The sequence below is a fragment of the Etheostoma cragini genome, chromosome 4, assembly GCF_013103735.1.
Source record: "Etheostoma cragini isolate CJK2018 chromosome 4, CSU_Ecrag_1.0, whole genome shotgun sequence".
NCBI lineage: Eukaryota > Metazoa > Chordata > Actinopteri > Perciformes > Percidae > Etheostoma > Etheostoma cragini.
In genome coordinates, this window is record NC_048410.1 from 24423368 (window position 1) to 24443512 (window position 20145).

The 20145-nt window shown below is 42.8% G+C and overlaps 1 protein-coding gene across 2 annotated transcripts in view; it reads right to left on the bottom strand.

The window, feature by feature from the left end:
* Positions 1-20145, bottom strand: part of LOC117943172 (receptor-type tyrosine-protein phosphatase gamma-like) — a 455813-nt gene that overhangs the window by 51553 nt on the left and 384115 nt on the right. Inside the window, exons 10-12 of one of the 2 annotated variants that reach the window (XM_034869129.1) lie at positions 10542-10650; positions 9314-9363; positions 6858-7596 (exon numbers count right to left, since the gene is read on the bottom strand). In XM_034869129.1, coding sequence (XP_034725020.1) covers positions 6858-7596; positions 9314-9363; positions 10542-10650 — 898 coding nt within the window. Of the gene's footprint in view, positions 1-6857; positions 7609-9313; positions 9364-10541; positions 10651-20145 lie in introns of both variants that reach the window. The other variant, XM_034869128.1, reaches the window with a different exon arrangement.

Below are 20145 nucleotides of genomic sequence, written 5' to 3' on the forward strand. Positions count from 1 at the left end.
CCTACTGAAAAGCCCAGTCTGCTTTGATTGGTCAGCTGTTCCGGGTCTTCAGAATTAATATGAGATAATGTAAGACTTTTACTCGAGTATTATTCTAAAATGTGACTCTAACTTCTAACAAAGTCGTTTTCTGGTTAGATATGTATACTTTTGACTTAAGTATTGCGTTCAGGTATGTTATACAAGACTATTGCTAAGCTAGCCTAAACACGTCCTGGACCAGCAGTATCTCTGGGGACACAGCGAGGAAACAGTTCAATGTCTCACGCTGGGTAAGACAGCAAAAGTCTCAAATTTCCTAAAAACATGAGGGATGTTTAGATACCTACATCTAACTGAAAAACTGAAAGTGCTGCATTCAACAACAAACCATCAAATAAGTATTGATGAATACAGGCCCAAGCTGCTGTCCTGTCTGGCTTGAGCCCTGCATACTCTCTGACGATGTGCAGCCAGATAACTGCATCAAAACAACACACACCTCCGGACAATTTGAGTCATTTGTAAGAATCCAACTCGCTTTTCCGTGGTCCCTTTAATCTCCACCCCAAACCATCACCGACACCTACCCACTTCAGCGGCTGCAGCCGTGACGTTTCTGGAGCTGACGCCGGCCCCCATGGCCTTCACTCTGCAGCTTTGCCTCGAGCCGAAGACACTACATCAGGCTGGGCCCCTGCACTGCACCACGGCTGGATTGCATCGCCACTAACTCTGCATTATCTCCTTCCTCACATCCACACGCACAGACATGCACAGTGCACACAGAGGCTGCCATGATGCTGCCTCTGCCTCTTGTCCCCTTCTCTTTCCCTTCTGCTTTTCTCTTACGATTACAGCGCTCTGCCAAAAATAAATAAATAAATGAATAAGCCTTTGCCGGCAGCACGCAAACACATAACACACACATCCACACACAGTCAGTCACTGATGTGCAGTGAGATACACACTGAACAGGCACTAACACACCCAACACACACCCTACACACACATGTAACTATAAATGAAGCAGCGCTTATTTTCACTTTTTTTTTTTGTCCCCTGCAGCTGAGGCTAGCCTGCAAGCCTCATCTCCTCTCGCCATGTCTGAAAGTAGGCCAGCACTCGCATCAGAGCGGGGGAGAGAGGGAGAGGCAGAGAGAGGGTGAGGGAGAGAAAGGGAGGGGGGCAGTTGGTAGGGGAAAAGAGGAGAAGGGATGAAAAGATGAGATGGGGAGAGAGAGAGAGAGAGAGAGAGAGAGAAAAGAAAAAAAAGAAAAGTATTGAGAAAGTATGGCAACGTTTAATCGGCAGAGAAAGGGAGAGGACGCAGGAGAAGGAGAGAAATGAGGACAGATAGAGCAAGATAAGGAGGACATTTGAGGATAAACAGAAGAGACGTTTGGCTTCCTTTTGCACATTTTCCAATTGACCGGAGCGTTAACACCCCAGCTCCACAGGCTGCTGAATCAGGGTTCCTATGTACCTTGCGTGTCTTCTGTCTGAACCTTCCCCTATCCAGCTGTGAAAGAAGTATTCTGATCCTTTACTACAGTACAAGTACAAATACCACCCTGTAAAAAGACTCTATAACAATTCAAAATCCTGCATTTAAATGAACACTTAAGTAAAAGTATATAAGTATCATTAGGAAAATGTAATGAAAGTATTACAAGTAAAAATGTATCAATGGAGTAAAATCCTACCATAGTAGAAAGTGTAAAGGAGCCAAACAGTTGTGTGTTTAATGGTCTAAAAATCTCAGCTGGACTTTTAGGGCCTTTGAATTGTTGGCTAGTGTAATTTATAATAAAACATTAGATTGGATTAACTTCATGTGTTTTATTGTGTAATGTAACTAGTACCTAAAGCTGTCAGATCAATGTAGAGGAGTAAAAAGTACAAGTAGAAATAGAAGTAGAAGTGGCATGAAAAGAAAAGACTCAAGTAAAGTAGAAGTACCTCAACTTTTGGACATAAGTACAGGAGTACTGGAGTAAATGTACTTAGTTACGTCCCACAGCTGCCACTGAAACACCACATCTACAATCTTAGGTGGACAAGCGCAGTTTAACAGTGGCGGGACAAGGGTTCGGATACTTTAAAAAAGTAGAAAGCATGTAGTTATTGTCAGCAAAATGTATTTTGTATCCAAAGTAAAACATTAATTTTACACAATGGCCCCTTTCAGACTGGTTTCATATTATGTCATTGAAATATAGGTACTGATGCATTCATGTTATCAGCATTTTAATGCTGTCAATGGTCATAGTGGAACTAATTTTGACAAATATGCAGTCTGGACTAGCAATGCCTTCATGTTCATGTTATTTGGGGGTGGCAGTGGGGCTCAGTCCGTAGGGAGTTGTGTTGGGAACCAGAAGGTCACTGGTTCAAGTCCCCGTATCGACCAAAAAGTACGGAGTGTGGATTAGTGGCTGGAGAGATACCGCTTCACCTCCTGGGCACTGCCAGGTGCTGTTGAGCAAGGCACCATACCCCCCCCCCCCCCGGCCCCCGCTCAGGGTGCTGGTTCAGCTGGCAGCCCACCCACTCTGACATCTCTCCATTAGTGCATGTATAGCTCCTGAGCATGTGTGTGTAGTTCAGGGCTGTGTGTAAACTAACAAAGTGTGGACACCGAGTGTAAATTGTAGTTTCCCCGTAGGGGATCAATAAACAGATAAAAATTATAAAAAATGAAATTAAAAAAACATGTACTTATATTTATATTTACTTATTTTTAGAGCTGGGCAGCAATCATAATTTTTAATTTGAAAAAATTGCACTATATACACTACTTTTTACTTCGTTATTTCATTTTGCGATTAATCGCGATTAATCGGGGAAATATTGAAATAAATGAAATTATGAATTCTAAAGTAGTGTATATAGTGCAATTTTTTTTTTTAATGTTCTACCATATTAACAAAAGTGCCGTTATATTTGTTCTGCAAAAACTTACCAGCATTTTGTTTATAAAGTAGCAGTTAAACAAAATATTTAGTGAACATCTCAATTTAAACACAATGGATTCATCATGTCCAGAGATGAATTCATCTGGTTGGAACGTCTTCATCAGAGACTCCTTCTTATGTACACGTTCATTTGTTGTTGCTCTAGCTCTGCAGCCCTTTGACTGTGTTTAGAGTGCCCAACAACTTTTCTGCACTTCACAAGGACATTGTCTTAAGCAGAGACACTGAGGGACACTGTCCAACGTGCGGTAAAGCAGAGACACTGACAGAATGCTGGAGACGGTGCGCAAAGCAGGGGACATGATCAGAAGGCAGAAGGCTTGCAGCAGCGATCAGATTTCGTATCTATTCGTACTATCTGTGCTAACTGCGGTGACTTTATTTTACACATTCCACTGCTGTGCAACTTCAATAAAGTGTCCCGCGCATGTCTCAACATAATGTCTCTCCTCATGCATGTTGTACCGTGGTCGCTTTTGCAGTCCTCTCCTTTTTATACAACTCGTGTACTCTCCTTGTGATGGTGCGTGTTAAGGGAATCTCATACCTGCCGTCGTTGTTGCGATTCTCAGACCGATGTCCTCTACAACCCTAATGGGCCTGCAGTCTGTAGCTGTCATGGTTGCACTGGCATTTGTTAGCGTCTCTCGCCTTTGCAGCGTGCACACACGTAGCCTGCCGAAGCCTTGCGCCACTGTGTGTTTCGTTGAATGATTTGCTGGTATCAACTGTCAAGGTGATATTTCAGACTGGAAGTACTCCGGTGATTAGAAAATTCAACTTTGCAGTATTTACAAAGCCTGTGAGCAACAAACTTTTACAATAATAAAGAAATAATAAAAACTGCGTTAACGAACGATAAAAAAATTGTTGGCGTCAATTAATTTATGAGTTAATGCGATAATAACGCGTTAACTTGCCCAGCCCTAGTTATTTTATATTATGTCAAATCTTAATCGGCAAAGGAACTACTAACTCCAGACTGATGAGTGTAGTTATATGAAGTACAGGTTCTCCCGAAACGGGCTAATAACCCTCTGCTACATCCCGCTATCTTTAGTTCTCAGACCGTGGTGTATTAAAAGAGTTTGTCCAGGTTATAGAGTAACCTATAGGTTCTTTTCAACGTGGACCCTATTCTGTTATGTTTTTGTGTTTAAGTGTCTGATGGGAACAACAATCTATGACACTGGTCCAATATTGAGTGAGATCGTTGCCGTCGGCAGTCGAGAAACAAGCTACAATGTAAGTTAACTTGTTTTGACGCTGCCGACTGCAGCAATCTCACTTATTACTGGACCAATGTCACAGATAGTTGTCCCTATCAGTCACTTAGGCACAACGGCAGATACCCTTTAACAGTGCCAACTCCTGTTAAACTACAGCTCAGTGTTTTGGAGTAGAGCTAAGTTAAGTGTATTGAATTGAGGTTGTCTAAATTTTGAAACTAAATTAACATGATGTTACCTATAGATCGTAAAAATGACAAAAACATCTTTTTGAACAATTTTGCTATCACTCACACTTCCAGAAGAGACAGCCAACATGGAGCCAGACATGTTTGTTAGGAGATTAGTTCATGTTTCTCTGCCTGGAAAACTGGGATTTGTAGTTGAAAGCATGCACTCAGCATTAAAACCCCACCTCCCACAACAGCGGATCTTAGCAGAATGTCACCACTTTTATAGAGTTGTGCAACAAATTTTAAGCTTTTGCCCTTGAGTCCCTCAAGCTCTAACAGAATCAAATTAGCTAAATGTGCTTTGACAAAGAGATTGAGAAAGCCATTTCCGGGGGAATATCAGAAGATTGCTTTTGTTCATAATAATGTCTGGTTTTGCTCTCAGACTGTTTCAAAGCACTTGAAATTGAATCGATGTCCCATGGTGGTTGCTTGGCTAATGCAGTGCTATGCTGAAAGACGTGATGGGGGGTGGGGGTAGGGGTGGAGGGGGCATTAGGACTGCTCTCAGCTCCTGCTGCTAACACTTTACTTTGCTCTACATCACTGCAATTCATCCACTCTATATCACTACAATCCATCACCACTTACTTCAGTAATGCCTTTAGTTTGGATATATATTCCTTTATACAAAAGTCCATTCCTCCCCCCTCCCCCCTATACACAAATTCAACTCTATTGTGTTGTGCTCCTTAACGGCAGTTTATGCACTACTTTTTTAATGCCATTTGATAATAGAATGCTAAAATGTGAACATCATTCCAGGAAAAGCATGATAGTTGGACATAAATATTATTTATTTAAAATAAGATAAATATCTTAATGTCTGTTGGGCCCAGTCGGGTTTGGTTAGTGCTCTGTTGGACGAGGGCCGGGCTTGGACAGAAAAATGCGGCCCGATCAGCAATCTGGTTTGGACATCTGGGCTCAGTGGTGTGATGTCATTCCTAGTGTATGCATTAATATTAGGGGTGGGAATCTCCATTGCGTCATGATGTATCACGATAGTCACAATGCGCCACAATGAACAACTCGCTATGTGCCACGATAGTCATGATGTGTCGCGATATGACACAATGTGCTATGATGCACCACAATGCGTCACTCACTATGTATCATGATTGTCACGATGCGCCGCCATGGATCACACTGCGTCACGATGCGCCACGATGCGTTACGATGAGTCACTATGCGCCCCAATGCCTCACGATACATCACGATACATCACGATGTGTCACAATAGTCACGATACATCACGATGCACCACGATAGTCACAATGCGCTACAACGCGTCACTCACTATGCATCACGATAGTCACTAGACATCAAAATGTGTCACGACAGTCACAATGGGCCATGATGTGCTATAATGCTCCAAGACAGTCACAATAATCGTGATAGTTGCGATACTCACGATGCATCACTATGTGTCACTATGCGTCACGTTGCACCACGATTCGCACCAAAAGCACCACAGCGTCACCTCTTCAACATTAGTACATATTGCTACACATGGTTTTCATCAACAAACTCAACCAGTCAGATATACAGTATGTGAACACCCGGAGTTGACAGCTAATTTATTTTGCAGCCCAACAGTAGTGTTGCATATAATTAGTTTTTTCTTTCTTTAATAGCAAAAGTACTTTTATATGTAACATTTCTTTAAGGTAATAACTGGCAATAGAATATATTATTTTGTAAAGGTGTTGGTTCTTTGGTTTCAATATTGAATGTTGACTTGATCTTTTCTCTCAGTGAAATAGACTATGAGATTAAATTTGGATTTGCTGTAGGGTAAGTGCCACATACACTACATTGCCAGAATCAGCTGATGCATTACATTTCTTTTCATATCCCTCTTTATCTTCATATAAAAAGAAGTTGCATAACCATTGATGTCACACCTCCGGGAGATAGCAGTGAGAGAATGCAAGTGTGATCAAAGCAGCCCTTCTTCCACATCCTACTGTTCCACAGAAACATGATAGCACCACTGGTGTCATTACATGTATCTATGTCAAATCAGTGGCAGGCCTATTATTACTTTACTTATCTACACAAGAGGACCTAATGTGTCACTGCCTTACCACCTTGAGGTGCATTAAATCCGTAAGGATATACACAATTTCAATTCATGCAACACTTATAAAAATGTTGTCAGTGTAACCTCATGTTAAGAAGTCCCTTAGGCAGACCTTAGGAGCTACAGATGTAAAATCTTAGGATGAATGATTTCATTTCTGACAATTGTTCAAATTGCATTGGGACTTTCCAAACGCTCAATTTGGACCTTATCCAGTTACCTTATTTTATGTGCATGTAACTTACTTAACTTAATAACTTACATACTTGGGATCAATTAAACCCGTGGTTCCCAGACTTTTTTCAGACTAGCCCCCCATTTCATTAAATGTCCGGGGAGCCTTTAGACTCACCAGTGTGGATGGAGAAAGGCCAGTGCTTCTTGTTCCCCCCTGAGCTGGGTTGGCGCGTCGGCGCTGGGTCATGGGGGGCAAGAAACTCTGCCGTTTCATTGGCTGCCTCTGTGGTGGAAGTGGAGTCAAAAGGATTGTGGGTATACACATCCAGTTGGCCTTTTTCACCAGGTGGCGTTCTAGTTGGGTCTGGTTCTTTCTCCTTAGCGGTAGTGTCCGGTGTCTGGCTGGGCGGCTCATTCACCGCTGCGCTGTTGTCCTTCCCCCCGGCCTCAACCACCCCTCCTGATCCTTTTCTCTCCTTTTTCTCCTCTTTCTCCTCCTCTTCTTCCTCTTCTTCCTTATCCTCTTCTTCCTTCTCTCCATCCTCTCCTTGGCCCTGGCTGTGCTCTCCGTCCTCACCCCCAGCTTTGCTGTTATCCGTGGCTGCCACCGCCGCAGCTCCTTTGGCGGGCTCGGGTGCGTCGGTGCTCTGACGCGTGGAGATGGGGTTTTGGGAGGGTGCTCTGCTCGGCCAAACGGAGCTAGGGAAGGAGGAGATAACACCGCCGCTGAAGCCCAGGCCGGCCAGCAAAGTACTGGTTACTACGGACGCCACCGTCGCCTGGCTGCCACTGGAGGAAGGGCCAATTCCTGTCGCCATGGAGACAAAGGAGAAGGGGATGCCTGAGGAGGTCCAGGTAGATGAGCCGGAGGAGATGGGAGCCATGTCGGCCGAGGAGGCTGGAGACACCGTCGGCTGAGAAAGAAACTATTAACTGGTTAGAATTTGTTTATACTCCTAAACTTTTACAATATTGACAAGACGGGGTCTTTAAGGCTTTTTAAGCCGAGGACCTCTTAACTGAAAGAGGGACAGAGCATGGACCCCCTACTGTATAAGTAGGGGTATTGTATTAATAAGTAGCATAGTAAACTGGGCCTATAATAACATGTAGGCTGGCCTAAAGCCTTTATACACACCTTTTTGCTTACTATAAGCTATTAACATTATAATTGATGATTTTATGAACCGTGTTTTAATGTTGGCACAGTGATTCCTCAGGATGAACTGTATCTGTGGTTGGCTACCTTAGTGACTGCCTTACCTACAGGCCGGTAAGCCAATCATCAGTGGCGATTTATATTTGCTAATAATATGTTGGACTCATGTTAAGAACGTTCAAAAATTATGAATAACTTGGTGCCCCCCCCCCGACAGTGACAGTGGGCACAACTGGAGTCACATGTGCAAAACTCTGACTACAGTGCACAGCAGCAGTTCATGTAGACAAAACACTAGCTCGTTTTTTATCGCTAGAACACAGATTTTAGAACTCTACACACTTAGCCCCATGGCTTTAACCACAACCTGCATAACACTGTGCACTTACAGCACTTTGTTTAAATGCTAACACACTGCTGTCACAACTGTTAACCACGCATTTAAAACAGAATAGATCTCTGTTTGGTGCCTATCAGACTCTGCTGATTGCAATTTTAGCTGAAAGCCTAATCAGGCTTCTTGTTTTAGACTAGTTGCTGAACATATACAGTATTTATGTAGAGAAAGCTCAGTAAGCCTTTTTTATACAAACACCAAATATGAATTACAAACCATTATACACTGTAACGTTGGAGAGAAACAGGTAAAAGAGCAAAGATACAAACATGAGGTTAGATACACAGCTATAAAAAAAGTGAAAAACATTATATCTTTACAATAGTAAAACTGTGTTCTTCCTCTTTTTCAGAATGCAATGGAGGTGAAATCAGTGGAAACACCACATTCATTAGTATTTAGAGATGATGCAGACATCCAATGTGGTGAAGATAACTAGCTGCATGATGCAGGAGAGGGACAGGATCAGTCAAACAGTTCTATTTTACTGTTATGTAACTTTAGTTTTCCCCCCCAGTAATTCCATAAATTACTAGAGACAAAATACCATGTTGAAGCAAACTGCAGATTTTCATTTCTTCTTGTTTACCTTCCATACAAATCGTTTTGAGGTATAATTCTTTTCTTTACAGTAAAGAAACTATTGAGTAGTGTGAAGTGAGTCAGTGTTCAAACTGTAAAGATGAGAAAGTTAGTATTTTCTGTATTAGTGTTTCTGGTGTTTGTACTCTCAGCATTCTGACTGACAGTGTGTGTTATCTCAGTGAGGGTTGTTCATAGTGTTTGCTGCACTGAGCCTGTTTATGGACGTGTGTTAAAAGTTGTGTTGCTTCGAATGAGTTTTGCAGCTGATGTGAACTGTGTAGCTCAGTTGACCGTTGGTAATCTAGATTGTAGTTAGAGTTTTGCACATGTGGCTTCAGTGGTGCCCAGTGTTGTTTAGCAATCCAAAAAAAACTTGTAATTCCCTTTGAGACATGTCTGTCCACACAGGGAAGAATATCGCCAACACAAACACTGCTCTCTGCTGGATAAAAAGTGACAAGACGTAGGGATTCACCTCTGCTTCCCTTACCATTCCAGTTTTCACGATCCTCGTCCCCTCAAAGATCCTGGTGGTGTTGGCTAAAACACAGGAGAGAAGGAAAATAAACAGGACAATCCCTAGTTAAACACCGGAGAGACAACCAGCGAACACTTCCTTTGAAGGGCTGTTTATAAGACATCCATGAGTGCATTGCAAGCACATTAATCACAACATGACAGAGTGTAAATGCACGGCGCTGAATACTTAATGGCTCCGCTGATAAACTGAATGTAGCTCGGTGAAATGAATCCATCTCACTGCATTTCAGCTTGCTTACTGATAGTGTGTGTCTTTCCTTTCCTCTGGTATGTTTCCTTTAGCCTGCAGCTGTTGATATGAGCTCACACAAATAACCGTAATATGAAAGATTTCATGATATTATGATGAAAGGAATCCTAACTGTCCTAAAATGCTGCTTGCACAAATGTAGGACAATATGCAGGTATGTTGACAGAGGGCTGCGTACATGAAAGAGATACGTACCGATGCTCATTTTGACAGTTATGATGACATTAAAGATAATTCCTGAGCACTTGAGGGCTAAGCGGTGTGTGTGTCTGTCTGTGTGTGTGTGTGTGTGTGTGTGTGTGTCCGTGTTTGGTGTGTGTCTGTCTCTCTGTCTATCTGTCTGTGTGTGTATGTGTGTGTTTGTCTGTCTGTCTGTCTTGTCTGTTTGTGTGTATGTGTGTGTGTCCGTGTCTGTCTGTGTGTGTGGGTATGTGTTTCTGTGTGTGTGTGTGGGTGTGTGCGTGTGTTTGTGTGTGTGCGTGTCTGTGTGTGTGCGTGTTCATGTGTGTGTGGTGTGTGTCTCTGTCTGTGTGGGTGGGTATGTGTGTCTGTGTGTATGTGTGAATGTTTGTGGGGTGTGTGTCTGTCTGTCTGTCTGTGTGATGTGTGTCTGTCAGTGTGTGTGTGAGATTGTCTGTGTTTGTGTGCGTGTGTGAGTGTCTGTGTGTGTGCGTGCGTGTGTGGTGTGTGTCTGTCTGTCTGGGTGGGTGGGTGTGTGTTTATTTGCGTGTCTGTGAGTGTTTGTGTCTGTCTGTGTGTGCGTGTCTGTTTGGTTCTGTCTGTGTGTGTGTGTGTATGTGTGTCTGTGTGTGTGTGTGTGTGTTTGTGTGTCTGTGTGTTTGTGTGTGTGTCTGTGTGTGTGTGTGTGTGTCTGTGTGTGTGTGTATCTGTCTGTGTGTGTGTGTGTGTGTGTGTGTTACTTTGTTACCTCTGAAGAGCATGCTCTGGCTGAAGTCACTGCGCATGTCATTCATGCAGATGGCCTGGACTCGGAACAGGTAGAGCACATCAGGAGAGACAGGAGAGATGACGGCCTCCTGGACGACACCCAACATGCAAACAAACTCAGTACACTCCTCCAAGAAGGTATCACACACTAAGTCATGTTAATTGAGTCACAGGGTGTGGGGGGGGTTATATCAAGAGATGGGTTGCATAGATTTAGACGTGGCTAAGTTATCCTTAAGGATGTTTTGGGATCCTGGGAACAAAACCCCCTTGATTTCAAACATTAAAACCAATTTAAATATTTAATGATGATTCATTTATCATGTGCATGGCATAAGTAACTTTAAGTGAGGGCACAACTGGAACTAGATTTTTAACCCTTTCTACAAATGCACGTGGGGTTTTATTTTAACATAAACTAACAGCACTATCATCATGACTGGCTTAGCTTGGGTCACAGCTACATCGGCTCACACTCTCATTTTCTTTTCCAACCCCTCCGTCAAGTTATTAGAAAGAATTCACGCTGCTTTGGATCAGCAGAATGATAAAGTACTGCACATGCACTTATCTTAAGAAAGATGAATTCCACTAGAGTCTTGTCTTAATGGTATATTAGACTCCTACACGTCATTACTATACTACTTCATTCTGATTTCATAATATGACTAAAGTCTCGTTTTTTAATCAAGTCTGACAAATTTATCAGCCGGCCATTTCAGACGCTTCATATGTTTTATCTCTGCAGATATTCAGAATCATCACACTGAGTTCCAAAGTACAGAGATCCAGCAGGCCATTGGAAGAGACCACACTCGGTTGAATGGATTCAAGAGGTCAAATCAGTTAAGTCAGCAAAGACATTTAACTATCATTATTCCCAGTATGTGATCCACACCATCACATTACATGACCTGTTCAAACTTTAGATTTATCAACAGGGTAATAAATATTTGACGAATCATTATCAAACTGCCCATTGTCTATTTATTATCAACAACTTAGCCTCTAATGCTAATGTTGTAGTCCGTTTACTTTTCAACAAATTAACAAACAATTTTTTAATAATCCTACACATTCCTTTCTGTGAAGGAGATAATGTCACACTCACTAAAGCTGCACTAATCAATATTTGTATATGAACAATAGATCAAAACATTGTGCGTAATGTACAAGGTTGCTCGTTGTGACGTGCCTACAGAGAATCATCACCAGTCCTTCCCCTCAGCTCTCCAGCATCTTAGCATCTTTTAGCTTATTATTCAGGTTTGATGGACCGCAACTTTACAATTTTGATTCAGTCTTACAACTCTCATCCACCTGGTTTCCAGCAGCAGGCAGCTGTGTGTTGTGTTGAGGTCTCCCTGGTAATAGAGAACGCCATCCAACACGTTCATACATTTTCTGAGCCTACTAAATCGTGATCTTGGTTTAAAGGTCCCATAACATGGTGCTCTTTGGATGCTTTTATATAGACCTTAGTGGTCCCCTAATACTGCATCTGAAGTCTCTTTATGTAGACCTTAGTGGTCCCTTAATACTGTATCTGAAGTCTCTTTATATAGACCTTAGTGGTCCCTAGTACTGTATCTGAAGTGTCTTTTATACTGACCTCAGTGGTCCCCTAATACTGGTGGGGGTGTGGCCTTGACCAACTGCCACTTTGCTCGTTTGAAAGCCTTGTGATGTCTCTCTCATAGGAGGGCCAAATTCTCTGGGCATGCAAAGTTGAGAAAGGGAAGGTAATAAGATTTTTTAATTTTCTTAAAGGAAGAGGAGGATACAGTTTGCACCTAGCCACGGGGGGACCATAGGCAGGCTGGGGGAATGCATATTAATGCAAAAAAACTCATAAAGTGACATTTTCTCTTGCAGTCAGGAATGGAACGGTCTCGTCAGCCAGTTACATTGTGTTTATCTAACATGCAGACTTTAGGATACAGATGCAGGGAAAGGCTGACCATATGCTCAGCGGCAGCGCCATGCGCTTACATTATTCAAACTAAAGTGGTAATGATATACTGGTGTCAAAATGATACACCTTCAATAGAATCATGCCCATGTTTTCATTTTGGTAGAACTGAGTTAATTATAAGTTTTCCTCTTTCAGCTGTGAATTGCCACACAGCTCCTTTAATCTCCGTTGTGAATTCAAAAAGAAGAAGATTTCATCACCGCAAAGGCACCACGGGACCGTGCCGAAAATCTGACGTGCGACTGATGGCTTTCATGAGGAGGCAGCGCTCTGTCAGATGGGGTGTTGCTGTTTATGCTAACGCAGTGGAGAATCCGCGCTTCCAGCTGACTCCTGCTCTCACACAGATGGGTGGCAAAGATTTGAGTAAATCAAAAGGTTTCATGCAAACGTCTCTCGGCTTTAATGTACAGTGACATCAACAGAAGCTGATAAACAAACCGAATGTCTGAAGAGAATGGGATCAGATTACTCCTCACAGAACCAATCTGCACCGGTACTGTATTTATACCCAATACAATACAAAAAAAGTCACTGAGTATATACATCATACAACTACATTTGTATCTTACAATTGGTTTTGCGTTGCATGACTCAGCACACAGGGCCTACATTGTGGGATAGGAAGAAAACACGCTCTGGGTTCTTTCTATTTCTTTAAACCAATCACAATGGTCTTGGGCGGGGCTAAGCTCCGGACGTGGCACTGCTAAATAGTCCGAGGAAGGAACTTGTTCTGGTGGAACAAGTCAATACTTGCCATTTTAAGCAAGTAGCGCGCTAGCTGAAAGTATATTGTTGTTTTCTGAAGCAAACAGTGTTAACAAATGGCAACACAAAGAGAGCTGAAGGATTGTAATGTTTAGTGAGGAAGTGATGGTGCTTATGTACACGGTGCTTTTTTCTGTGACAATCGGCTGTAGATATGGTTATACTGGGCCACTTGTTTTAGCACACTACCAATAAAGTTGTAAGGATTTCAGTGGACTGCATTTAAAAAGCCCTTTTCTAGTCTTAACGCCTGCTCAAAGTTCTACATGCACCATTAAACATTCACACACACATTCACAAACTGATGGCCGAGGCGGCCACCTTCTCCGCAGAACAAGGGCATGCAGACTGCAGGGGCCAGAGATCAGCGGCAGTTCTACACCGTCTTAAAGGGATGGCCCAGGCTAGGGCCTGATGCAATTTTAGGGGGTACCAAATATATTAAGCACAAGTATTACATACCCCCAACCCTCCCCAGCTTTGGTTCTACAAAAGATGGTACACATACAGTATGTCAATAAACACAAGGACACTCATTTAGTGTTAACCTACATTCTTTCTATCACTGCAATACTATCCCCTCTTGGGGGATAAAGATGCCGTTCCAAATGTATGAAGATATTTGCCACAGTTAGGGGGCCTGCTTCTCTGTCTGGGGGGTTCAGGCTTAATTTTACGGTGGTTTTGGCCAGAACTGCTAGTGCCAGGAACCGAACCACCAACCTTCCCATTGTTGGACCACCTGGGCCAAAGCCCCCCAATGACAATGCCTGTGGCTTGGTCGATCATTACCCCTTTGGTCCAAACTAAAATATCTGACCAGGGATGTGAAACCAAAAGTCAAATGTCATTTAAAAAAAAAAAAGACCGTAGTATGTGACACAGCGACATCTCTGACCTCACGTTACGTCCTTATTTCAGTAGCATTACCTGACTCATTTTAAGCAAATCCATGATGTTTTAGTAACCTTACGTATTTTTGTTGCCTTAACTAGTTTACATGAATGAAGAGCTAGCATGCAGCAGTAAATACAACGGTTATACGTGTCATTTTGAGAAGTCTTTCAAAATCAACCTATGATGTTGATTACTTATGCTGTAAGGATGAGTTGTAACGGGATAAGATGCTAGTTGTGTAAGTCATGAACATTCTGTCTTGGACTGTTAACAGAACACCTGCTTAACTTAAAAGAAGCTTAATTATGTAGTGTATTGTACTGTATCTGTCAGTCAGTCAGTCTGTCTGTCAGACTGTCTGTCTGTCTGTCTGCCTGTCTGTCTTTCTGCCTGTCTGCCTCCCTGTCTGTCTGTCTGCCTGTCTGCCTCCCTGTCTTTCTGCCTGTCTGCCTGTCTGCCTGCCTGCCTGTCTTTCTGCTTCCCTGCATATCTGTCTGTCTCTCTGCCATCCTGTCTGCCTTTCTGCCAGTATATCTGTCTTTCTGTCTGTCTGCCTGTCTGTCTGCCTGTCTGCCTGTCTGCCTGTCTGCCTGCCTGCCTGCCTGCCTGTCTTTCTGCTTCCCTGCATATCTGTCTGTCTCTCTGCCATCCTGTCTGCCTTTCTGCCTGTATATCTGTCTTTCTGTCTGTCTGCCTGCCTGTCTGTCTTTCTGCCTGCCTCTCTGTCTGTCTGTCAGACTTTCTACCTGTGTGTCTGCCTACCTGTCTGCCTGTCTGTCTTTCTACCTGCCTACCTCTCTGTCTGCCTGTTGATCCCCCCACCCTCACAGTCCAGTCCAGATTGCTTCATTACATTGACTGTGACAAGAGGGGCGTTAGAGGGATTTGGGGGTCCTAAAGCCATATAAGTCCCTGTTATGACCTAGATAGAGGCGTCAAGGGAGAATATAAAGGAATAAGAGCAGAATCAAAGGGCTGACAGAAAGAGGGTAGAAAAAATAATGTGTGGGAAGGGCCGTGGGGGGGGGGGAAGACGCCAAGGGGAGGAATAGCAGGAAGGGCGAGGGCAGAGTGAAGTAGATTTCAGTGGGAGGGATAGTCTCTCGAGTTAATGATGAGAGGATAAAACACTTCCCACCTCTCTCCCTGCATCTCTGTTGTTGTGGCAGAATGTGAAGCTGCTTCCACAGCCAGGGGGCACTCTGATCCCTTCTTCTGCGGCCATTCCTGTTTCGCCACAGAGCCGCTGGCCCAAGGTCATGCTTTTTTGCATGCCCTCCAGCTCAGCATTAGTATTCTGTTAGCCGATCGGCAGACCACAATGTAAGGGAATGAAACCTTCTGTCTGCTCCACAGCCTTCTCTCATGGCTCATTTTGGCTCCTGATGAGACCATTTGTAATGGAATTGATAAAGGATGTTGCTTGGTGTGTGTCTGTGTGTGTCTGTGTGTGTCTGTGTGTGTTGACATTCGTGTTTGTGATCAAACGCCTTTGTCCCCAGACAAATAATTAACTACTGTTATTAAAACTTCTGCCAACATATTTTCTCATAATATATTTTATTTTGCCAGAGTTGCGTGTATGTGTTATTGTCAACTAGAAATAAAGTAAAAAATATATATTTTTATGATGCAATCACTGCTGATTATGTACGTGTCCAAACAGTTTGGTTCCAATTTATTAGATTTCACAAGGCACTCGCAGCCCTATTTTTGATGATGTAAGGTCCTCTGTATTTCTGAAATAACACACAAACACACACACACACACACACACACACACACACACACACACACACACAAACAGAGCATGCAGCCTCCCAGTGCAACTTCATTTGACTGTCCCATCATTATTTACAATCAATTTGACTGGGCTCTTTTCAAAACAGTTTCGCTGTCTAATCAGAAATCAGTCTGGCCACTGATATCTTTGCACATGGGAAAGCGAAGTGGATGATTAGAATATGTTCATGTGTGCATGTGTATCAAAGTGATGAGGGTAAATCATAGCACATTAATCAGTTTAATCTAATAACATATGGCTGAAGGCTGCAGTGGCAGTGGGTGGTTTGTTTTCAGCTGGCTATGTATCATCAGGGAGGGGTTGAAGAAGGAAGGAGGGATAGTAGAGGCATGAAAAACAAAACAGAGGATATCTCTTGTTAAAAACTAGCTGCAATTCATTTTTTTGGCGCTTGAAATGAGTCTACAGAAGTCTTTGGTTTGCAAAATTAGCGTAATATATGAATCAATGAAATTTTGAATTATGGCTTTTTGAGTAGGAGTGCTGTCAAACATCGCTTGGACTCGCTTGTGCGTCTTTTGTCCTCAGAGGGTTAAGGATGAACGCATGTAATAATGTTAGTGTTTGGCGAGGACGTGATGGTGCCTGTGTACACGGTGTCTCTGTCTGAGGACAGTACGGGACAGAAAGGAAGGAAAAAAGGGAACAAAGCAAAAGAAGTAGTAAAACAGCAACTACAGTTAGAAAGAGGAAGCACTTTGTTATGTGGGTGGGTGTGTAGTTGGAGCTGATGGTTGGTTGATCTAGAATCTGGATGTTGATGTGACCCATTTGGGTTTTTCAAGACTTTTGTATGAAAGCCCTCGCAGAGTAGGAGAACAGTTTATACTTTTAATACCTAAAATTTCCTAAAGCCCAAAAATAATCATTCATCATCATTAAAAGAAAATCTAAATCAATGGGCTGTTCCAAGGGCGTAGCGGGACATACTCCCCGCATTTAACCTCTCAGTGCCCTTCGTCCCCCACACTTACAGCGCGTCTGATTGTATTTGAATGCACCATAAGTAGGCGAGTATGCACGTTTCTCAGGCTGTGTCATTTGATGGATAGACTCATATATCCATCCATCCATCTTTGACCGCTTATCTGGTATCGGGTCGCGGGGGCAGCAGCTCCAGTAGGGGACCCCAAACTTCCCTTCCCCGAGCCACTTTAACCAGCTCCGACTGGGGGATCCCGAGGCGTTCCCAGGCCAGGTTGGAGATATAATCTCTCCACCTAGTCCTGGGTCTTCCCCGAGGCCTCCTCCCAGCTGGACGTGCCTGGAACACCTCCCTAGGGAGGCGCCCAGGAGGCATCCTTACCAGATGCCCGAACCACCTCAACTGGCTCCTTTCAACGCGAAGGAGCAGGGGCTCTACTCCGAGCTCCTCACGGATGACTGAGCTTCTAACCCTATCTCTAAGGGAGACGCCAGCCGCCCATCCTAAGGAAACCCATTTCGGCCGCTTGTACCCTGGTAGACTCATATAGATACAGGCAATAACAAAATAATATATAAGAAAAACATCCACAAAAATGAAAGGAGGAAAAATCATTTAAATTTGCAATAAGTACGATCAGTGTATATGATGGAATAGTGGCACTAGGATGTGACAGAGGACACCAAATTTGGGATGTTACAGGCAAAACGTTCCTGGGGGAGGCACGCTCCCAGACCCCCCTGCGCCAGTTAACCACAAACCACAGAGCTATGTTACTGGTTACTGGTCACACAGCGTTCGGCGTTCAACTGGTCGTGCCTGTTCTCCAAGATGACGCCTGCCTGTTTATGCGAATGGAACTGTCTTTGTAAACTATCTTTTAAATGAAGTGTCTGTACACTCACAAAGTTCTCAATGCTTCGGGTTACATGTAGGGACCCTCAATATGCTACCGTTGAAGTACGATGCTATTATGATCCTTGTTAACGGTGTAAAATAGCAGTTTACACAACACCCAGAAGCTAGCATTAACAGCTAGCAACTGTTTTACGGTAGGTTGGTTCAAGCTACAGACACATTTGATTAGCATGAAAACATTCACACACATTTTGCGCCCGAATTGTCCATTAAATGCTGGCATTGGTATTGGCAAGTCCTGGAGTTTCTGCACTAGACTGATACCACGTAATTTAGCCTTGAAGGAAATGTACTTTATGCGGTACTTTTTCCATTGTGACTGCCTTTCTGGATAATAAAGAAAGCTCTACAGCATTCATTGATTGTGTTTGTTCATGTTTCACAAATGTTTTAACCCAAGCCAGGCGGATGGCAACCAATACAGCTGTTAAACATGATAAAATATATAACACAACGGTATCGGATCGGTAATCATATCGGCTTGAGTTCAGTATCGGGGAGCAAAAAATGGTATTGGAACATCTCTAGTCTTTGTGTGTTGGTCAGAGGGTAGGAACAGAGGGTAGATATCGGTGTATGGTTTGAAGGACTGGTTGGGGCATAGAGGGGTGGGATGGACTTGACTCCATTATAGGACAGGTGATAGGTCATCTTTTTGTTGTTCTTCATGCCAGAGGCCTTTATTCTGGGCCAGCCTTTATCTAAATACTAGCTTGTATTACAAAATCGGCTTTTTATTGAAATTTAAATTTCTTGCAGCCAATGTCCAGTGGCTACCTAGTCCTCTGGGAACTGCTGTGGGAAACACACCAGCACTGGCTTCAATATTTATTATTCAGCTGTCATTCATTATTCATTATTCAGCTGATTTCAACGTTGGAAAGCCCACGGACTAACAGGTCTGGAAGTTGAAATAAACTCCTTTGAAACTAACTTCACACACACACACAAATACAGTGGTGTGATGAGGCACACAGGGCTGTGGACATGATGACTGAACTGAAAGAACTCATTGTTGTTCTGTATCTCTGTGGATTACATAGCAGGCAAACATGGCTACAGACAGCTCAGAGTCGGAAAAGTCTGAACAGAGAGTTTTGCTTTTAGTTTTTTCTACCACAAACCAGGCCGAGAAATCACATCAGAAGAAAGGCTGCAAGTGTGTGTATGTGTCTGTGTGTGCATGTATGTGTGTGTGTGTGTGTGTGTGTGTGTGAGAAAATCTTATTTAAAGAAAATTTAAAGGACTGAGCTCATTATATATGCACTCATATTTGATGTTAAGCAAATCTGCTCCATGCTGGTGATTTCCTATATGTTATACAACACTTTCATACTCGAAATATGACTGTGAATGTGATTCTACGTTAATGCATAGTTGTTTATTTAATTTGTTTTTAAATTAAAAAACATTTGTGCTAAAGTGCATGTTGATGACTCCACATTTATCATATACAGAGTGATATATTTTACAGATGTTAATGTTAATGAGAGTGTACAATTATTGGATTGCCTTGGCAACTAACAGTAGAATGTAAAAATGTGTCTTTTTCATAAAAATTTAATTTGCCACATATTTGGAAGGAATTTAATTGCTGATGGGATTTAAAGGTCTCATGGCATGAAAATGTCACCTTATGAGGTATTTTCCCCCCAGCCTGCATATGGTCCCCCAGTGTCTAGAAATGGTGATAGGTGTAGACCGAGCCCTGGGTATCCTGCTCTACCTTTGAGAAAATGAAAGCTCAGATGGGCCGACCTCAAGACTTCAGATGCAGTATTAGGATACTACTAAGGTCTATACAAAAGAGACTTCAGATTCAGAATTAGGGGACCACTAAGGTCTATATGAAAGCATCCAAAGAGCACCATGGGACCTTTAAATTACAAGCAATGCTTTATTTAATAATTCAGGATGTGTGACATGTGAAGCGTGAGGAGCCACAGGGCCCAGGACTAAAGGGGCCCAGGACTATAGAGGTTGAACCGTAGGGTTCACATCCTTTGTGACATACTCTGTGGTACAGGTCTTCTCCACGGTTTATACACTAATGATTATCGCCCATCTTGACTTCAGGGAGGTGTCTGAGACAGTGGATTGATTTGTCAAGTAACTTATAGATCACTATAATATCAAAACAACTTTATTCATACTGTATTTTTTAAATACTTAATACCAAATTCAGTATTTAATGCCCCTATTTTTCAAACAGAGTTTACGCAAATCTTTTACATTTCTACTCTGAGTCCAAAAAGTTTGGACGTGTCCCAGGCTAACCATCCTACTCCACCCT